General features: G+C 42.9%; 2 protein-coding genes across 5 annotated transcripts in view; one reads left to right on the forward strand and one right to left on the reverse strand.

The window, feature by feature from the left end:
* cog6 (component of oligomeric golgi complex 6) overlaps positions 1-1690 on the reverse strand; it is a 36775-nt gene extending 35085 nt beyond the window's left edge. For all 4 annotated transcript variants that reach the window (XM_087173877.1, XM_023405885.2, XM_087173874.1 and 1 more), the window contains exons 1-4: positions 1500-1690; positions 1066-1209; positions 391-462; positions 160-218 (exon numbers count right to left, since the gene is read on the reverse strand). In XM_087173877.1, coding sequence (XP_087030003.1) covers positions 160-218; positions 391-462; positions 1066-1209; positions 1500-1634 — 410 coding nt within the window. In that variant the 5' untranslated portion in view covers positions 1635-1690. The remainder of the gene's footprint in view (positions 1-159; positions 219-390; positions 463-1065; positions 1210-1499) is intronic.
* A 1848-nt stretch (positions 1691-3538) lies between these two features.
* The window catches only part of LOC111654760 (LHFPL tetraspan subfamily member 6 protein), a 43526-nt gene continuing 25319 nt past the window's right edge, over positions 3539-21745 (forward strand). Inside the window, exons 1-2 of the mRNA XM_023405892.2 lie at positions 3539-3850; positions 4838-5355. Of these exons, the coding sequence (XP_023261660.1) occupies positions 4971-5355 (385 nt within the window). The 5' untranslated portion in view covers positions 3539-3850; positions 4838-4970. The remainder of the gene's footprint in view (positions 3851-4837; positions 5356-21745) is intronic.

Below are 21745 nucleotides of genomic sequence, written 5' to 3' on the forward strand. Positions count from 1 at the left end.
GTTTTAATCTTGAGGACATTTTCCCACTGCCTTGTTGTGTCAATCTTATTTCAAATATGTGTCAAGTTACAAAGTTAACAAACACACACACACACACACACACACACACACACACACACACACACACACACACTCTTTCACTCTTAAGATTTAACTCACTTTTCTCCCTGAAGCTTGTTGGTTTTTACTATGAGGTCTTGAGTTTGGTCCTTTGCAGCCTGTTGAAGAAAAGTTACTGCTTTTATAAATATGACTTGCAAACATATTAATAATATGTCAAGTCTACACTAATATATCCCCCACTGTTGTTGTGAATACTCAGTTTAACTACATTAAATAATTACATGTACAGGAGATTTTTCAAACAGCATATACAGATTATTGCTGTACCTTTAATCTGTTGGTCATTTCTTCACAACATGTGCTCATGGCCTGGACATCCTCGTGAACACTTTCAAGCTCCTGTGGGGGACGTGAAGTCACAGTTAAAGCAGCACTGAGGCAGATCTGGAGAGGCACCTCTGTGTATTAAAGATGCTCATGACAGTATTTTGAAATAGTTATGATACAGTGTGTTGCCTTAATGCTGCAAACAAATGTTGAGAAGTAGGATGCTTGAATCACAGATTTTTCACTACAGTCTTTGATACTGCGATTGTTACTGCAATTTGATTTTGCAGGAATCCTACATACACCACCCTGAAAACTTACACTAGTGCGGATCAAAGCATTTTTAAAAGTTGTATCTCGTTCCCCACAATTAAATATGCCCTTTTACTAGATGAGTTCTGCCTCTGGCGACTGTAAAACTTTTAATTTCTCTTTTTCTTTTTTAACAAGAAACCGCATCTTTTAAAGTTACAAAGATCGTTCACCATTCTGTGCTCTTTTGCACAATATAGATAGAAATTTAAAGGTGAACCTGCTTAACAGTCTCTGTAAACGTTTCCTCATCCCAGAATCACTGCCATATATTTTGCCAAAGTCTGTTCTGCCTCAATGATATGGTTGATTTTTTTTAAATCATCCATAGTAGATTGCATTTCTGTCAATGCTGTATCTTACCTCCTTTACTTCTTTAAATATTCGTGCGAACTCCTCATTGATGGCCAGACTTCGTCTCTCTATGTCACCCCGAAGATTTCTCCTGGTGCGCAAACTGTTTTCCGTGAAGAACACGGACAGAGCCTGAAGAGCCTCCAGCATCTCCTGAAAGCACAAAAAATAACATTATAATGTTAATGTCAGTCTTTTAACAGCCTTCGTGTCTCACTTGCAGAACACGCAGGGTAAACTTCCAGGTGGTGCTACAAATAAGACTCGAAAACATGAGTCAACGCAACACTCACTTAACGACTACAGCAACATGCTAATTGTTAAATACATTAATATTTATGTTGACGTTGTTACTGTTTTTTTCCCTCCAGCTGAAACGCGGCTAGCTTGGAGATTTAGCTACAGTTAGCTAGCTAGCAGGAAGCTAACGTCTTCCAACATACCTTGTCATTGTCAAGCCTCGTTTCCAGTATTTTGTTTAGCTTCCTTGACAGCGGGTTATTGGGTTGAGAAGACGCATTTGGATTCTGGATTACAGCGGAGCTGTCACCAGAAAGTTCTACTTTAATATCAGCCATCGTAGACGAACACCTCCACGTCAACTTTTCTGAATTATGTTTTGGTCCGTCTGAAATCATCGTCCGGCCGGCGCGTATATTACTGAGGGGGGACGATACAAGGTTCCACTACGGAGTTATTTATTTCTGCTCAAGTAATTTGTTATTTTTTGTTCGATGGGGATGGTCTACCGAAGACTGATGATGATGATTTCACACAAATATAATAATTGCTCACTGTTTAGGCTGCTCATTCCTTCAACCAACTGGAAAGCCATTAGGCAAAACATTGAAATTGTGTTGTTCCAGTGAGTTCCTCCGAGTTCTGTGAACAACACGTCCTAAAACATGTTAATGGGTTTACAGGTCATATGCTTCATGCAGAGCTCGAGTTGGCTCAAGTGGCTCATTTTATTCCAGTTTACTGGTCTGGCATATGTCTCAGATTATCTTTTAAAAGATAATAGAGACAAATAATATAAAGAGATCTCCAAATTACAGCTCTACTGCTAATTTCCTCTATCTTTCTCTCTGTTCACTTATGTATATCCAGTCTAGGGTTTTCACACAGTCACAAGAAAATATAAGAACGATGCTGCGTTCAAGTGCTGTTGGAAAGTCTACTTTTAATTAATTCCAGCCGTAAATAATGTGTCTTGGAAATTCATCAATTGAATTGAGATTAAAACAGTACGTAGTAAGTTGCAATTTACTATCAAAATTCATGACTTCATCTGTTTTTATTATATACATTTTGAATAGTTAAATGACCTGTTTCTAAATAATTGGACCAAACTATTTTCATGTCATCCTTTTGTTCTATAGTCATGGGAATACTCTCAAACACCTATCTAAGCATGACTGAAAAACAGAAACCGACCTGACCGTGCATGTGCATGGAAAAATCAGAAACTGATATTTTAAAAAGTAAATAAAAAAAAACTCACAAATAAACTTTCAAAGATAGTCAATAGTTTTATAGACATTTTTGACCCAAAACTCAATTTTTAAAGGTTTTTGGGTCATTCGGCTAAGGTTTGTGAAGGGTAATAACAATAACAACTTGTGTAATTAACACTCTAACACACAGCTGATAAGTCCATCCATTTTGTTATACTCTGGGCTTTATATTGGGCTTTGTACAGGTAGGCTAAATGTAAATGTTAATACATTGGGTTATGCATAGTGTTAAGCATCATGATATTTTTGATTTTCTTTTAGTCCATTAAAACATTTGATTGTGCTGCTTAAAACCAACAAATTCTAACAAAAAATGTTCCTTTAATCGTATTTACTTTATGGCTGTAAAAACATTGAATCCAAAGGATAACAGATTATTTCCAATACTGTCTCAAGAAAACAGATGCCATACAATAAAAATTGAGAAAAAAGTCTTTAAACCCAAAATTAGATCAGCACAAACTAACCCTCAAAACAAATATTTGTATGAAAATGTTAAACCACAACAATAACAAACATTTAGTCATTCAAAAAAACAAATCACAGAAAAAAACTTAACACCCTGTCAACTTGTGCCACATAATAGACCTGACTTGATCTCTAAAAGTGAAGACTGTGGTGACTGAAGTGATGACTCTCAATGTTTACCATCATGCTGATACTATACCACACCAATAATTTCATCACTTTAATGTCCCTCACTTTCATCGCCACAGCAACTCAATTGAGGTTTCCTAGAATCAGGATTGTTACATCCGGAACAACTTTAGCATTTTCCGAGGCATCAGTGAACGCATCGGGAGCATGAAGGGAATGATAGTAGCGGTGAGTCCAGCCCCTGGGTGGGGATTTGTGTGATTGATGGTCACCTCCCGAGAGTGTTTCATGGACTCGCCCCCCCCCCCCCCCCCCCCCCCCTCTCTCTCTCTCTCTCTCTCTCCCTCTCTCTCTCTCTCTCTCTTGCTCTCTCTCTCTCTGAGAGCAGGAATGTGGAAACGGGAGTCCAGTCAGACAGCGCCGCATGTCTCTGCACCGCACGGTAGTGAATAATTGATCATCGCCTCGGTTAAATGCATTGATGAGGAGGAAGTGATTAGTGAGGGGATTCTGCGGTCACTTTTTGGATTTACACTCTCAGGTCGAACGCATTTCTTCTCTGTTTCTCTTCGACTGGAGAAAAGTTTGCTCGGAGACCCAACATAGCTGGAGTCCGCAGATGGAAATAACCTCTCAGTGTACTACACCGAGCGCACCTCATTCCGGGGCTCCCCCAACATGTAAGCTTTCTTCTTTTTCATTTTCTTTAGCAGTGTTTACGTTGTTCACATTCCGACAGCCGGAGCACTGCGATCATACGACGTGTTCCTTGAGGTCACCCCTAACGAAAAACCACTGTGTGTTCCTGTAGTGATTGTTTCTGCAGGGACTTGTCGTGTGTTTCCTGGACTAAATGTCCAGTTTAGTGGTACTTCATGGGTATTCCATCATAGTCTCATAACATGTCATAGACTGTATTGTTTGCAGTTGTGCTGTGGTCGTTTTAAAGTTCATTATATGGGTGATATTGCTGGTTTGTTGAAGGGTTAAAACTGCTGTCCACATTATACAAAATTCTCAGCAGCTATACTTCATAATACCAGTCCCAATAATAGGCTGCCTATACAGGATAAACTGGTGTTACTCTGCATATGCACTGCTGCCTGTGTGTGAGTGTTTAACCCAATAACTAAGACATTTTTTAAAATTTCTTAACATTTCTATATGATTGATAATAAAGAGAAGAAATAAGTAAGATGGAGATAATCATTGCCAGTCGGTTTATCAAACTTGAGCTGATTATTGATTGGCTTTAGTTTGATAATGTTTACCATTATGTATTAATGAAATCATAATTGTATTGAATCAATATTGAGTAATCTGTTATTGAACCACGTCCAGTTTTATTTGTCTATATATCTGCTGATTCCATCTTTTAAGTCTGCACAGAAAAACAGATCTAACTAATCAATCAAGTATCAGCCATGCCTGACTGATCATGTTATTATGGAAGCTCTGTTAATGAGTGAGACTCTCTTCCTTGGATACTTTCATATCTGTGATTCTTGTTGTTGAGTTGTTGTGTTCATGCTGCATTTTCTAATGATGGGCGACATGTTTCTGGTTTCCAACTGTGATTTTTCACATTATTCCAAAAGCCAACAACTTGTTCCTGCTGTGATTTTTCTGCCAGTGCTCAGTCTGGATGTTTCTCTTCCTCCTGACAGGGACCCGGAGTCACTGAGAAGGTGAAGACTGCTTGTGTTAAATGCTCACTGCAAGGCTTCCCACAACACAGTGACTGCTCATATAACTGCTGTTAGTTCAGGGACTGTGTGAACCGTTCGCAGACTGTTTACCATGGCGTCTAGTCTGACATGCACGGGTGTTATCTGGGCCCTGCTGTCCCTGCTGTGTGCTGCAGCCTCCTGCGTTGGCTTCTTCATGCCCTACTGGCTGCTGGGGACACAGATGGACAAGCCCGTGTCCTTTGGCACGTTCAGACGGTGCTCCTACCCTGTGAGGGATGAAGAGAGGCAGGCCACGGTGATGCTGGAGCAGTGTGGGCGCTACGCCTCCTTCAACGGCATCCCAAGTCTGGAGTGGAGGATCTGCACGGTGGTGACGGGCGTGGGATGCGGCCTCCTCCTGCTGGTGGCGCTCACCGCTCTCATGGGCTGCTGCATCTCTGACCTCATCTCACGTACTATTGGTCGTGTGGCCGGTGGCATCCAGTTCGTAGGAGGTAAGATTACGTTTTTCTCTTCTTCTGTGTATGTTGGTGTATCAGTCTTGACACTGCCTCCACAGTGTGGTTAGTGGGTAGTTTTCATCTGACTGGGGGAGTACAGTACAGATGCTCTGATTACAGTCATGATGAGATCTGGGACTGTGAAGGTTTTAACAGTCAGATCACATACTGCTTATGCTTCACTTTGCATTTAAAGACTACAGATTCTCTCTAAGCTAAGATATAGATGTTTGCATAGATTTGGGAGGTTTTAATGGCTGTAATTAACTTCTCATCAAATTTATTTGGTACTCTTCAACATAAAGTGTTATTCATGAAAACAAAATCACATTAGCGAGGAAACAAGGAGACATAGAAATCCTGATAGTCTTGATAGATTCTACCTCTGGCCAACTTTTCTGCTGTCAGCCCAGAAAAGCCATCATTTCCTCAGATACCCGGGCTCCACAGGAAATGAAAAGTCTTCCAGTAAGACATTGGTCATCTTACTCACCTGATGATGTTGGATCAGTTTACATTTTTTTCCTGTAACTCAGGACCACAGTTTAAAGCGGCACTCACAGTGCTACATGCTACAAAACGTGCTACATTTACAACCTGAATTGTTGATTTCACATCAAGTGTGCTGGTATTCTGAGAACGGCTTTTCTTCACTTAAAGCTAAAAAAAAAAAAACATAGAGGGGGTGACATATAGTGGAACATCTGAAAAACTCTTCAGAGCAGTGCCTCAGAGTTTCTTAATACCCTCCTGCATTTCACTCTGTGAGACCCAATCTTCTGTGCAGCAGACTTTTGGCACGAGTTCATATCTTTTGTTTTGAGTTTGACTGATAAAATGATGGAAAATTGAGGTTCATTTGTGCTACAAGCATGCCCAAGGTCAGTCAGCGCGATTTTCTGCTCTGGGTTTGATCCAGAATGCGCCTCTTAAAGTTGAAAAGGAACCCACGCCCTTTCTCTTCGTAAAAATAGAGTTCTGTCCAAGCTGCAGCTCTGTTCCATGGAAATGTCTTCTTCTTTGTTTGTTTGATTATAGTAAGTGGACACAGCTCCGCACGACACAAGCTTTGTTTATATGTACTGTTGGTTTCTGCACATGTGTTCTCCTGGGACATGAGGTCTGGACGGAAAAGCGTCCACTGAAGCTCCCAAGTTTCTCTGCCCTAGTTTAAGAAGCTGCGGCGCTCCAGCCCTCTCATTAACTCAAAAACGTTTGCTCGCATACTGTGGCTCACCGCTCTGCTATTTACAACCCCCCCTCCCCCCCTCCCCATCACTTCAGTTGGGCTTTAAAAAGTGATGTGACAGAAAAGCAGGTTGCAGGCAGATTTTGACAGAGCTGCCAGGTTTTTCAGAAGGATAAATCTTCAGAGGACCACCACAACGCGTGATGTCCTAGTTCTAAAAGGCTTAGCTACTTAGGAACATCAGTATTAATGATGTATAATATGGAGGATGATTAAGGTGAAGTGTGGCTGGTTTATTCAGAAATGTGCACTTTTATGTAAGGAGAGCCTCCTTTTAAGCTCACAGCAACCATATACATAGAGCATTACAGTGAGCTGCTATTTTTGGTTATAGGATTAAAAAATCCTTGTCTGTCTTTCCCGCGATTCCTCTCTTTCATAGACTCACAAATCCAGAGCCACACGTATGCAGATCGAGGGAAGGCGGGGTACAAAATACAAGGGGCACCGCTCAGATCTTTAAACTTGAATGCTGGTGAGCCAAAGGGCAGAGATGTCTCAGAAGGGCTAATTGGAAGTGACACAATCGGGAAGCTCAGTGGGCCGTTCCTTGTATTCCTCTTCTATCATTTACAACGGGAGAGGAAATGTCGAGGAAGGCAGGGGAAGTTGGGAGGGAAGAGAAAAGAAAGGAAAAAAAAAAAAAAACTACCTGATGATTGAAACATTCAGCATTCACTTCTTATTAGCTGAGAAGCTCGCTGAGAAATAAAGATCCGCAGGGGGAAAAACCGAAATGTGTGCTGAGAGATAGGATCACATCTCAGCGATTAGCAGGGAGTGGGAGCAAATGAGGTGCACAGTTGGTTAAGGCAACGCACGCGAATTCACAAAATGCAAGGGAAGCCTCGCCGTTCACCGTCTGATGCCAGCGTTTCCTCCGCTCCTACTGTCGTCCACTAATGAAGAGTGTCTCACCAAAGAGGCCAGGTCCTCTGAACTGCCACAAATAAAACATTCACTTTATATCTCCCTGCAATTTATCTCAATCCCATGAAATAGATTAGAGCTGAAAGGCTTTATCAGCGCTTTATCTCATTAACTGCAGACCCGACTGAAAGAATAAGTTTTAACAATGACTATTATTGTTGTTGGTGTTGTTGTCGTTTACCTCTTCTAATGCTTATTTTGTCCCCTGCTCGCTGCAGGCAAGTTATTCTAGAGCTGGTTAATTGCTAATGGCAAGGGCCCAGATTTTCCTCTACCGTTCATGAGGGTTAGAGTCTGAGTATGAGACTGTTCTGGCTCATAAATCAAGGGCCTGGGATCTCTGTGCTGCTTACATTAAACAACTGCCTTCGCTGTAGTTCCTTGTCTTAGTTATGCAGCGGTGCGGACTCTCAACGACTGTGGCGCAGACGGGAGGTTCACACATTGAAAGATTCTTGACTTGGATTTGGTTGTTAGGGATTTTGATCCCCCCCACACCCCTCCCCACCTCACCCCTTCCCTCCCTCCTCTCCACCCCTCCCTCCTACAGAAGCACTGCCTCTTCTCTTTTTGGGTGCCCCCAAGCGGAGCTGCACACAGCATGAAGAAAAAAGCTATTTAACGTTTGTTTTCAACAGCTATGATGTAAGAACTTTTTGTACCGTTCTTACATATGTGGATTTCCCTTCAGCGCAATAACCCGCCTTAAATTTGTGCTTTTGTGTGTCCTCTTTTATTTCATCTCTTTCCTCACTGCACCTGACAGGCAGTTATGTTTTGACATTTGTCTCGACAGACTCCCGTCACTGGATGACTGGTCCGCTCCATCACCAGTTAAATATTAGGGATAGTGATGGGAGCCTGGGGCCTCTTCCACTCAGTTTCTAATGGACTTTTTTTTTTCAGACTGAAACACTCCTAGTTCTAAAAGCGAGACACCTGATGTGCTCATGGGACGGTTCAGGAAATCTTTGGTTACATCTCCCAGTGACAAACTTAAACTGTTACTACCTCATGTCACAGTGGTGCAGTTGGAGCTTGAGAAAGAAGATGAGTGGTTGGAAAATGCAGGTTGCAGTGGTTGTGTTTCCTATAAAGCCAGAGATGAATTATAAAGGCCCACTATAGCTATACCCAGATAGTTTACTGTTTGATGTAAGTATTTATGTTTTATTGTCAAGGTAAAAGCTATTACATAACCTGGACCCTCCAAACCTTGAATTTCTGTCTTTTCTCTTTGTCTCTCTTGTTTGATTGTTGCCTTACTACAAAAGTTCTGACTGATTCCGCGCTGAACTTCAAATATGTTTGAAATCTGCAGATGTCTCAGAGGGCTCAGTTCCTGGCTCAGGCTGTCTCACTGACCCGATTGAACTTCCAGGTTTCAGCGATGGCCGCGAGCGGCGAGTCGGCTCCGACACCAGGATTTTTGTTTCAGATCTCAAAACCTTGTCTGAGACCGTCTAATTCAGCCACTGTGCGACTGACTTTAAGGGATTAATAGGCTTGTGATATAGCCAGCTGCCAAGCCCAACCATAGCGTTAAAAACGTAAAACCCCAAAATCATTTAAAAACTGGAAGGAAAACAATGCAAAGATACCAAAAGTAGAGCTGTGTGATCTAATTTTACTCATACCTGATATAAACCCTGGCGCTCTGTTTTTCAAAGACAACAAAAGAGTAATCTTTTTCCACAACAAAAGAGCGGCTGTATTTCAGAGATGCCTTTGTTTTAGAATAAAAGGTGGAAATTTTGAGGACAGGAAGTTGTTTCTGTGGAATCAGATTCAACACATCGTTAAGGCTAAAAACACTGAATAATAAACTGTGAAGTTTTGTCCATTTAGTAACACAAATTGCAAATGTGGAGCCAGTTTATGTCACCGGAAACTGTACCCTGTTGCCCTTTCAAGACAATCAATCAAATAGAACGGTTGTGATCCAAAAAAACAAAGGCCCAAAAGATTGATTCGCAGCATTTGAAGCACATTAGGAGAGGCGGTGATGAAGCGCAGTTCCAAAACATACCGGAAATCTTTCGAAAGTATTGCTTTGACCTGCAGAGAATGTCAGCCGGATTGAAATCATTTTAATGCCTGATAAAAATGTCAGGAGATATAGCTACTCAAGGCCAGGGGGGGATATAGGCTGTATTTTATTGAGAAGGTGTTGAACTGCTATGTCCTTGAAACTGAAGGCTAAATAACAAGACAAACAATGTGATGCATGACAGGCTGCACTCAGCCTTTTTCCCTTTGCAGGGAGTTTGTTGGGACAGTATGTAGGGTACAAGCAAGAGGATTTCGAATACTGCTGTTTCAGAGGAGGTGCAGACCTATGTAGTGTAGTTTCCCCAAGGGATGTAAAAAAAACGGACGAAAAAGAACAGTTTGAAACCGCTCAACGCAGCATATTTCTCTGCTATAAGGGAAGGTTGTGGTCAGCAGGGAATCTATGGAGGCTAATTTTGTCTGTCATTATTGGGAGAAGTACCAAGAACTCTTTACAGTTTTTTGGAGGGAGATAAGATGTCATCACTGTGCAATGGGCTAAGAGCAGTTATTATTGATTAGAGACATTTAATGTCTATAACGTTAAATATTACCCCGCGGTTCTGACAGCTCTTTGATGAAATGAGATCAGAAAAATATGGGTTTTCACATGCATCTCTGCTTTATGATACGCCCCTGGGAGGTCTCTCGGAGGGAAATGACAAACTCGTAATTTATTTGACATAAATTTTTCTTTTGACCGGTTGCAAATCTTTTGGGTTAGATGTTTCACTTCCTCAGAGCAGAATAGAAGAAAAGGCTAAAGCTCTAAAGACAGTGAAAAGCAGAGACAGAATTGAAGTTGATGAAACCTTATTAGGCTGCTTTGTCTGAAATAAAAGGATGTGTTGTTTGGGGGGGGGGGCAGAAACAATTGGCTCTAGCCTCCGCAGTGTACACCGGCTTGCTGGCCACGCTGGTTGAATACTTCCCACACCAGCCTCCGCTAAAGCTGCAGTTGATCTGATATATCAAATAATTGGCTGTGTAGCCTTCTGGGAAAGCTTCTCCGTTTCGTTTTCTGGTTGATTGGCTCTGTTTACAGGTCTGTGCCAGCCTCTCGTTTGCCAACACTGGTGTGGAATGTCAGTAAATGAACAATATGAAGCTACAGAGAGGATACACACATAAAAATACATTCGACTCTGGGTCTGTTGTAGTTAAGTTCGCCTCTGTCGTAAGTGTATCGCTTCCTCTAGTAACCTGAATTCCCCCAGAGGTGACCCGCAGCACACAGCATGTAATACAGGATCCAGGTCATCCGGGCTAAATGAAATTCAATTTACCACATCTGTCTGCTGCACTACTGCTGTAGCTTAAAGTGTGGGTCAAGGGCATGAGCATGAGCAATTCATTTAAAGACATGTAAATAAATTAGAAATAGGCCGCCATTGTGGCTTCCAAAATGTTGCCAAGGGCCATTTGGCACAGGAGTGTGTTGTCCTGTTCGAGAGCCATACCAGCACAGCCAGGAGCTTTGTCCTTGTGTCAGCTTTGTGAGTTCTTGCCAGCTGGATCCCGCCCAGTCCCAGAATGTGTGCTTCCACTCCCCTCTCACCACCAGCACTCATTTTCAAGAGGTACAACAAAATGAAATCGCATCCATATGAGGAAGGCTTTGGGATGAAGAGCTCATGTTTCCAGGGGAGGATTCTGTCTGGAACAGTGTCTCGTGACAGTCATTGTTTAATGGTGTCGGATCACAAGACATTTCCGGGGCGATGGGTAAATATTCCCTGATGTGCCGCTTTATCCTTTTTACTTGCAAAAGCCTATCTGTATTCCTTCCTCCTCGAAGGCCTGCCAGGTTGATGTGATGATGATGAACTGCACTGTCTCATCTGCCATGTAGGCATTGCATAAAACTAATGAGATAGCACCGGCCCATATGTTTGAGAGGAGAAAGCCAGGCCTTTTCACTACGGACAAGAGTCTTGTGTAATGGTTTTTAGAACGCTATCTTGCTCTTCATTGCTTACATTTCCGGCCACTGATGGTTATAAAGTGGACATCTCTTCCTCTGGGTTGATTGATCACCTAAAGTGCCGACCACTCTTGAAACATTGTAATGCGCTCACGCAGACCGGCAGCTATTTCTGCACAACATACCCCTCATCCCTCAGACCCCCACCAACACCACCACCACGAGGGTGTTTCTGAGTCGGAGAGCAGCTAAACGTAACCCGTGTTTTTTTTTCTCCAACACTCTGGTTTATCTTTGTCCTTCACCCTTCACTCACTTCTCCTTTTCTGATCGTCTCCTTTCAGGTTACTACAGGTTACCGCTCTCAGTCTTTAACTCTCTATTTCGGGCTTGTTTCACCTTTCCCCTAATTCAGATTTCTGTGCACCCCTCTGTGTCCTTCCACTCTCCTTCTCCATTTCTTTCCATCGCTCTCCTCCTCACAGTGGCTGTTCACGTTGCTGTCTGCCACAAGCAGGAAAAAAAGTGTGGATTGGGCCAGTACCCAGTGACCCGAAGAGTGGACGTGGGCTCAGCCAGAAAGACAGAAAGAAAGAACAGATGAAAAAGAGAGACAGAAACAGGGAGAGAAACAGGGCGGAAAGCCCAGCATCAACAGGGATTTAGTTTTGTCAAACAGGAAGTCTGCGAAACCAAAGGACAGACAGAAAGGTTATTTCAGCCTGTTCCTCTGTTAAGTCATTGTTTTCACTGCCATAGTAGCAGGCGTGCTGCATATTGTGTTGTTTTTGTCACTGGGAACAGAACTGTTCCAGAAAACGTGTCTGGTGTGTCTGCAGCCGTGTCTGGCATTAATGCAGCCCGAGCAAGGGAGCCTGAGAGTTGAGGGGAATGAATGAATTTGTGAAACGAACTTGGTATTTGCTGGAACTATTGTTTGAGGGAAATGATTGACAGAAAATGAAACCACACCAATTTGGATAATCAATTGTAGTAATTTACCAAACAAAAATATCAAACATATGCTGCTTCCAGCTCCTCTATTTGAGGAGTCTTTGTTTTTTGTTGTTGTTTTTTTATCATCGTAAATGAAGTAGTTTTTGGTTTGGCGGCTGCTGGTCAGACTGAACAAGCAATTTGATTGTGGCCTCTGGGAAATCAGAATTATTCAACAAGAGTCAGCCATGCTGTTTGCTCTGTGACGCTATACTGAGCCACAGCAGTACTTTGAGAAAAATGCTAACGTCAGCATGCTAACGTGATCACGAGGACGATGCTAAGATGCTGATGTTTACCCGTGTTCACCATCTTAGTGTTATAATGATACTTACTTTTGCTAATTAGCTCAAAACACAAAGTGCAGCAGACACTGATGGAAATATCATTAATCTTGCAGATCATAAGCCACTTGAAATTTTGACTTAATAATAGTACTAGATGAATCAATTAATGTTCTGGCCAGTTGCACAAAAAGCCTTAAGTTAAGATTCTCCATAAAGTCTAAGTTAAGGCTTCCTTAAAATAAAAACAGTTGCACAAAACCCCCTCAAGTCTTCTCCTTAAGGTACCTTAAAATGTTCACTTAAGTATTTAAGGTTTTCTCCTTATCTTAGTCTAATTAAGGACTCACTTAAAGTCGGATAAAACCGTTGCACAAAAGACCTTAGTGACCAAAATAAGGAAAAAAATCTAAAGGTATCTCTGACTTTATCTTAACTGCAACACGACCAAGTTAATAAAGAAATAAGTTTCTTTGCAACATCCTTAAGTAACTCCCTCAACTAAGGAGAAATTAAACCATAAGTGCCATACTTAAGAAGAAAACATCAGTTGTTTTGTGCGACCGGACCCTGATGACTATGGATGTTTGAACCAGATTTCATAGCAATTTCAATAGCAAGTTATTAGGATTCAGCCTCTAGGCAACGTGAATGTCTGTGTAAAATTTTATGGCAATCCATCCAATAGTAGTTGAGATATCTCTGACTCCTGCTGGCAGGCTGCTAGCACGGACCAAAACATGTTCATACACATGACACAAGCACAGATTATGAAAAGAATAGTTAATTGTAACTCTAGCCCTCAGGAACTTCATTAATATCTTTGTCAAGAGTTTTATTTTATGAGATGATTACCCAGGACACTCTCCTCTGCTGGAACAGAGAGGGCGAAGCAGACAGGAAAGTAATTGTTAACGCATATCACGTCTTTGCCTGCTGACATCTAAAACAGTGAGTATGTGTGAATGCATGAATCACCGCTCAGACAGATGCTTACCAGATGGCGGGGGCTCCGCTGCTCTGTATCACTGGTGACACACATTGTGGAGGGCATGTTTGATGTCATTGCCCCAGCCTGTACTTACAGTTGAGCAATACTTTAGTCACAGGTAGGGATACAAAAATAAACCCACCTTCATTCAACGTGAGTCGTCTTAGTACTTGTTTCTGTGGCAGATAAACCTTATTGTGTGAAGAGAAACACAAAGAGACAGCAAGGGAAAAGGAAAAAAAAAAACAGTTTTCCTGAACTTCACCACATGTTGTGTCTAATTAGGAAATGAAGAAGATGGAAAGCCCACATTTGACCCATTAGACATTTCTGACGGAGTCAGAGGCCATGAGTTGGCTGAATAAATGAATAAGTATGGATTGGGTAGATTGGGTCTGAGGAGCCCTGTGGGATAAAGTAGTTTGCTCAGTATTCATACCCTGTTTTACAGTCTCAGAGGCACCGTGCCTTTAACACTACAGTTAATTATAGCCTGTTCTTCCTAGTGAGGGGGAATGTGGGGTCAGAACTTCTTTTGTGCTGCCTCCTCGTAGGTCAAATAACAGGCCAGCAAGGAAATATAATATGTGCTGGATGTATTGAGACCGATCTGCAAATAAAATGGCTGCATAGAATATCCATGAGAGGAGTCTATTTTTGGTAAAGGAATCCATAATAATTGCCTGTCCTTAGTTTATTTACTCTCAAACCAAAGGTACATCATATTGCAAACTTCTATATTCCTAAGAGACAGTACAAACCATGTTGTTTTTCTGCTTTTCGCCACTTACACTCGTGGACGTCTCATTTAATTTGACTCAATGGGTCCAAGTATTTCCTGCGTGTTATTCCTGAAAGGTCAGGAATATCTGCAAGAGCTGCATGAAGAGAGACCGAGCTCTCATGGCAAGTAATGTGTGGAAAAGAGTCGCCTCTATCTCTGGGAAAATTAGATCAGGGTCAACGTTCAGCTCTGGGAGAGAAGCTTTGTCCCTCGGTGGGTCACCCAAACACATGTGGCTGCTGGACGGTGGGGACAGGTGATGGTGGCATAAAAAAGCAGCTGAAGGTCAGATCATAGGAGGACGGGGGGGCGGGGGGGGTCACCTGTGCACATGCATGTGTCCATCATGTCTGTTAATGACATGGTGACAGTAGTTTCGTGTGTGAAGGGGACATGTGCTGTGGTAAAGTGTGTATTCGTTGCTCCTTGTGTGTCTGTGTTTCCTCTGAGAGAGCCTCTAGCTGAGCCTGCATGTGGCTGAGTGTATTAATGTCCTGTGTGCTGAGGCCAGAGCCTGCGTTTGCTGTCTGCCTTAAGGAATGCTGGGAATTTGGGGTAAATATATTCTCTTGCCCCCTGCCCTCCCCTCGCCTCACTCAACTTCCCCATCTCCAGCGCCACTACAACTTTGATTCGAGGGGCTTTCAATGAGCACGTGTTGCACAATAGAAAGTGTTTGAACTGAATAAACGGTGCAGCTTTCCTTTTGTTGTCCGTGGACTAAAATCTATATTTAACTTGCGAATGTTAAGAGAGTCAAGGATGCTTCTGTTATGAATTCAGCCTATATAAATTAGAGGCGGCAAAACCCTTGAGAAAAGAAGTGTTTGCGTGTTTTGGTGATCAATATGAATAAGACTCCATTTGAACGAGTGGACTGGGCTTTTTTTTTTTTTTTTTTTTTTTGAAGCCTTGAAGAAAACACACCATCAAAGGCACCTTGGCGTAGTAATAAGCAAAATGTCACTCCTGTCATTATCATAAAATGACAACCCTGTAATTGCGCTGCATGAAATTATGTATCAGGGGGAAAAAAAACAGAAAGTGTGCCATGCCTGAGTTTCTCTAAGTCTGTCACAAGCTCAACAATAATCTCCATTTTGTGGCCCACTTGTGGGGAGACTGGGGGGGGGGTTAGTGTTTGGGTGGAAGGCCATGCAGTGTGAGTGCAGTTTTGCTTTGCTTCCCAGACTCTCATTCCAGCTGGTCAGCAGCAGTTGGGTGGGCTCTTCCCATTATAGGATCTGGTTTCCACAGCAGCAGGGGGTGCAGACCCATAGGAGAGACATGGAGAGAGGGGGGGGGGGTCAACATTTGAAGAAATCTCCAGAGTCTTGTAAAAGTCGTTGGTCTGCTGCTCAGGCTGAACAAGTTAACCTCGTCTTTAGATTCAAGAAACAACACAACACCATTCTGCTGAGTTCATCTCCCGCAGTCTATTTTTACCCTCCAGGAGCAGACTGTAGCCTCAACAGTAAAATGGCACCTTGTTGACTGGCCTCCCCGTGAACCCGATAGGGAAAAACAATCAGCAACAACAACTGCAAGACATAAAGAAAGCCCCAGCAAGATGGAGCTCGAAGTCAGGCATATACCCAGTCGAGCTAGCAGACGAAGGCTGTGTAAGTGCTTCTGGAATAAGAGGCCCCAAGATGGGACGCCCATTCAGTCCACTGTAAGACAGAGTGTCTGGATGTATTTTGAGCCAGACCAAAATGCAGCCCCCTGAAACCATAACACAAGGTCTCTGGAATGCACAAAGTGAGCTTCATCCCAGAGAAAGCTAGTGGAGGCTATAAACAGGACAGAAGAAGTGCTCCATCCATATTTGTGTGTGTTTATGAAGATCTGGCCATATATAGGGTTGTTGTGAAAAACCGCATGGTGGAAGAGCTGTACGGAGCTGCCCGAGGGTTGGAAGCTATTATTAAATGCTATGCAAAGACAAGTGTTATCACAGATGAATTGGGAATGAAATAGTGTCAGAGTCTAAATCAGAGGAACTTTGCTTTAACAAGTCGGGTCAGGTGCAGTTTACAAATAGCTGAATGCTAGGTGGAGAAAATGGTATCAGCAGCGATACTTTATCTCTTCCCTGTTACAAGAGCAGAGAACATTAGCAAGACAATCTGCCCTCCACGGCCGCGCCGCCTCTTCCTCTGCTGCTTTCATGCACTTTATTACCATTAGTCACATATTCTCTTTTCTGTTTTGACTTACTTCTTGCTCGACTTATGTGTATGTTCTTTTTGCTCAAACAGAAACAAAATGTCACGGAAGACTCAAAGGAAAAGCGAAAGCTGAGAGGTTCTGCTCCTTTCCAAAGGCAGCATAGGAACAAAGGTAGTCTTTGATCCAGCACAGTGACTCTGCTCTCTGCTCTAATTCTGTTTCTGGACCAGTCTGAGCCCCAGCGTTGTTCTCCTCCCAGGCCTGACAAGCCAGCTACACCCAGCCCTTGGTCCATATAGGCTTGCCATGCGTCCCCATGGTAACAGCAACCTGGCTCTTGTTAGTTAGACCGTAATATTACAGAAAGTTTTTCTTGTTGTGATTTAGAGGCGTGTTGTGACTGAACTCAGGGCTTTTTAATCACAAATTCCAGCTATTGCTTGAGCTGGCTCATGACTTGACGTCTCTCGCGGGTGCTGGTGTGGATGAATCGAAATTATTAAATATGAGTTATTCTCTGGCTTTATAGACTCGCCAACATAATGAAAACACCAATCTTCGGTGAATAGCCCCAAGATAATGCAAACACTGACCACTGTCATTTGTCTGCTTTGTGTTGATGCTTTCATTTTACATAAATCGTCGCTAGACAAAGTAATCTGAATCCATTCAAAAGCAAAAATGGGATCGAATTATTATTTATTTTCTGACTGTTCCAGTGTGCAACATCTGAAAAAGAAAAAATGGATTTTTCTATGAAATACATGAACCTCATTACAGTGTCCACACTCCAGTGTTATAGCCTGACTGTAGGCACTATTACATGGGCAAATTGGAAGGAAACCAGCAAGGGTGTTACCTGTTAAGGTGAAGCAGAATGGAAGATTTGTAATAACAGAGTGATTATATGTGGAGCCAAGCCCTTAGGAGCTGAAGTGTATTGCTCTGCTGCCATTTGATATCATTCAACATCTACTTATCTCCTGCACCGCCAGCTAAGACGTGATAATTAGTGAATGTGTCGCTATCATGACTCTTCTGATAGTGCTACTCCAATGCTGGTCCTTTGTTGGCATTCCCCTCAGGGAGACTCCTGCTTTCCCTGCTTCCTGAAGCCTCCCCGTGTGTCTGCCGGAGCACGTAAAATGCAAGGAAAGTGAAGATACGGCTTTCATTAGAAAATTGTCAGAATGGCTTTTCCAATTGAATTTGGCTCATTCACAAGGCACGCATTTGATGTGACTATTTCAGGGTAAAATGACACAAATAAAAAAAAAAGGAGATTCAGCTGATTGCCTGTCATAACAACATAGTTTCAGTGGCTGGCTGGTTGAGCTGTTCTGACAAAGTCGGAGCAGGTTAAGAAGTCGACATCGCTGAATATCCGTGAGAGCTGCTGCTGGATCTGAAAGTGAAGTCCTCCAGAGTTGTTCTGCTCGACGCGTTTCAGCCTGACCATGATGTGCTTCGCCATCTGACATTTGAAGATAACCACAGAGTAAATGGCTAGCTGGAGTGAGTGAGTGAGTGAGTGAGTGAGTGTGTGTGTGTGTGTGTGTGTGTGTTTTCTTTTTTTCAAACAGAGCACATGGATGCTGAATGGCTCGTGCAAAGAGGGAGATAATAGAAGCCGAGAAGTCACAGGCACTCAGGCTTGCTGATAACCCAGTGCAGACTGTCAGTCACACAGCGGAGTGGACAAAGCGTAGGCTGTACTCTGTTGATTGCTCTGCTTGATATCTGATGTGTGCTTTGATGTTATACCTGTGTCATTCTCCCACAGTTGACTGGGCCTTGAATGAAATATTGTCCATTATTGTTTTTTCCACCTCTGTAACAGCTCTTTGTCGCGAGGTGGCAGAGGTGGCAATTACAGAGGAAGGTGGGTTTGACACCCGTCACTCAGTAGTTACACTGAACCTCAAACATAAACGGCAGTGACATCAAGGCTAGTCTGGAAACCATCCGGTAAAACTGATCCGTGCTGCATGTACACAACGTCAATAAAAGCCGAGACAGCTGTGCGGCGTACAGAGACTCTGCAGTACCCCGCTGGGTTTTGAAGCAGTAAACGTCCATTATTATCTCAGCATCTTCCCCCTCCAGCTTCCACTGTGTCTGGAGCTCTGCGATCATTTAGCCTCCACTTCCTCAGGCAATGCAGTTGAAGATGAGTTATCCATTATTTTGCCTGTCAAAAAAAGCAGAGAAACGGCCGAAAGAGCAACGTGGACTCACTGGCTGCTGATCTGTGCTGGAAATGTCCTCCAGGATATGAGCAGGGTTTTTATTATGTATCTTGGCGGATGCTTCCAGTGTGATTAGACCAACTTTTGGATCAGACTGCAAAGCGAGAGCTGCACCTTTTAATGAAAAACAAATGGCCGCTCTGTTGGAGAAACTAATATATCTGTCTATGCTGCAATGGATTTCTGTCCGTCTGTAGAGGCGCTGAATGTTGGTGCAGAATAGAGGAGCTCTTCATTGTTTTGCCTGGAACCAAAACCTGATGTTTACCGTGGATGTTTAAATTACTGAGGACTTTTCTGCTATCAGCATAACTGAATATACAGTGCCTTCACATGTCTGTCGGTTATCTGCAGGAATAAAAAAAATGACACCACCTGAGCTCAACTAAAAATAGTCATTTTTTCATGGGGGATTTCCCTTTAAAGCTGCCAGCACTCTTATAACTGAGTAATGTATTAATATGGCTATATTCGCAGTGAATTCATGATTTAAAAATAAGTGGTTTGGTGAGACAGGGAAACCAGCAGAGGCAAACAGTCCGAAATGAAGCATCTAAGGTTTGAAAGGAAATCGGACAGCTTTTTATTTTAAAGGACTGCAATCCCAAGGGGTCGTGCTGGTGTGAATGTTATAGCCTCTGGCTCTTCTACATCATGCTCTCAGTCCACAGGAAGGACTGAAAGAAAAATGGCAAATATATGGTTACTTGGTCAATCCACAATTTTGTTCTCTACCCTCCAGAGACAGTTACAGTGAAAGACTTGAGAGGAGCTAAGCACTTATTCCTGAGCAGTTGTCGGCCAGCTACTGGCAACTGGTGCGTGGAGATCTCCCACCCCCCCTCCGGCGGCATTGCATTCAGTTTGAAAAGGCACATTTATACTACACTCACAGACTATTCCAAAGTTAAAACAAAAAAAAAAAGGCACTGGTGTTTTTACAATTACTTTCAGCATAGTCACAGTGAAATAGTTTTCTCTGCTGAAACATGGAATAGAGGGATAATCGACAAAGCCGAATGTAAAAAAAACCTGTGTTTGATAAGAAAACCAGATACATAAATGGGACGAAGTAACTGGGATGTGTTTCCTTTAAACTCCTTTGGGCAAGACTTTATGATTTCCTTCATAGAAAAAAGAGTTTTCTTTCTGAAATCCAGTCAGCAGCTCCCCTGGGTTTTCACAAACATCCTCTTTCTTGGAAGGCAACTGAACAAAACAACAATTCATAGCAGACAGCTTGTACAAAGGTATCACAGGGATTTAAAGGTGTCGTCGAGACAAAGTATTCAAACCAAAGCCATCCTTCCCACTGCTTATTGATGGGCTCTCAGCAGGGTGTCCTGAGTCAGGAAGACACCTGCCCCGAGCCACATTAATCTGTAATCATGATCAAAGCTCAGATCCATCAGCCCGGAGCCTGCTATAGTGTCCTCGCTTGAAGCTTTGTTGTTTTCAGCACGCTCTGCTCCCATCAGTGAGCCCTGCAGGCAACTACAGAGGCGGCGAGTGGTCGTCGTGGGGACAGTGCAGGGTGGAGACGCAGACAAAAGCAGGCACCAGGCCCGGGCTCGTGACAGGGGCATCTGCAGGACTTATTGATCTCTGAAAAGAGATCTACATCCTCTCTTGAGCTATACCGACAGAGCACAGTTTGTCACTTGTGATGGTGAGCGACTTTGTCCTGTGTACTCTGGATGCGTTTTATACTGTTTCTCCGATCCTGATCTGCATTCTTCACATACAGCACTTTGTCGTTCTGTCTCTGACATCCAGCCATTGACCTTCTTTTGTCTTCTGTCTTAAAAACCCACCAAATGATTGATCCTCCACCATGTGTCTGGCAATTAAAGAAGCCCCGCTTCCGCCCTCAAACCTCGGCTAAACATATCCTCTAACATCCTCCTCTATCTCAGCGCTTTGTGATAATTACCCCGTTGTTAGACCTTGAGCTTGAGAAGTAACACCTAACCAAGGGCAACGTGTCGCGTGCAGAGCAGGACTGTGATTCATTGGCATGTATATGGCTGGCTGTATATCTTCAAGGAAGCAGTAATAGGTGGGGGCGGTGAGGTGAACACAGGGGAAAATGGGCTGCTGTTGCTTGAATGGCTGCTAATGTGAATCTCTTCATTGATGATATTAAACAAGTCGAAAGACGATCAGTTATTATTATGTTGTAATGGTCTGAGCAAAACAAATGAACAGCCGAAAGCGGTACATAGGTTTTTCATGATCAATATTGATATGTATAGGGGCACAGCTCATTTCACAGAGGCCAAGGTGACACCTTCAAATGGCTTGTTTTGTCCATCCCCCAGTCGAACACCCAAGCATATTTAATTTACGATGACATGCAGCAGAGAGAAATGGCAAATGCTCACATTTAAAAACTGGAATCAGTCAATGTTTGGCATTTTTGCTTAAAAACAATTCAATTTTAATTTTGAATGACTGATTATTTGACTGTTTCTGCAGTAGATATGCATATCCTCTATCTCAACCACTGGCTCAAATGTCGGCTGCTCCACTTTTGATCTAGAGGAAAATACTCCACCCTCTCTCTCAACCTTTGCTTTCTGCTGTGGCATGTCAACTTTGATCCAAACCTAATCTACCAGCCCAATAGTGAGGTCCCTGCAGGGAACCCCGGGGCCCCAGGCCCAGCAACATTGCATCATCCGTCTTCAAGACAGGCTACAGGCAGGGGCCAAGCCTCTCGCGCCTGTCCTGTGGTGCTTGCATATGCAGAG

The sequence above is a fragment of the Seriola lalandi genome, unplaced genomic scaffold (assembly GCF_002814215.2).
Source record: "Seriola lalandi dorsalis isolate HSWRI2012SDOR001 ecotype SW California unplaced genomic scaffold, Sedor1 jcf7180002054288, whole genome shotgun sequence".
Classification (NCBI taxonomy): Eukaryota; Metazoa; Chordata; class Actinopteri; order Carangiformes; family Carangidae; genus Seriola; species Seriola lalandi.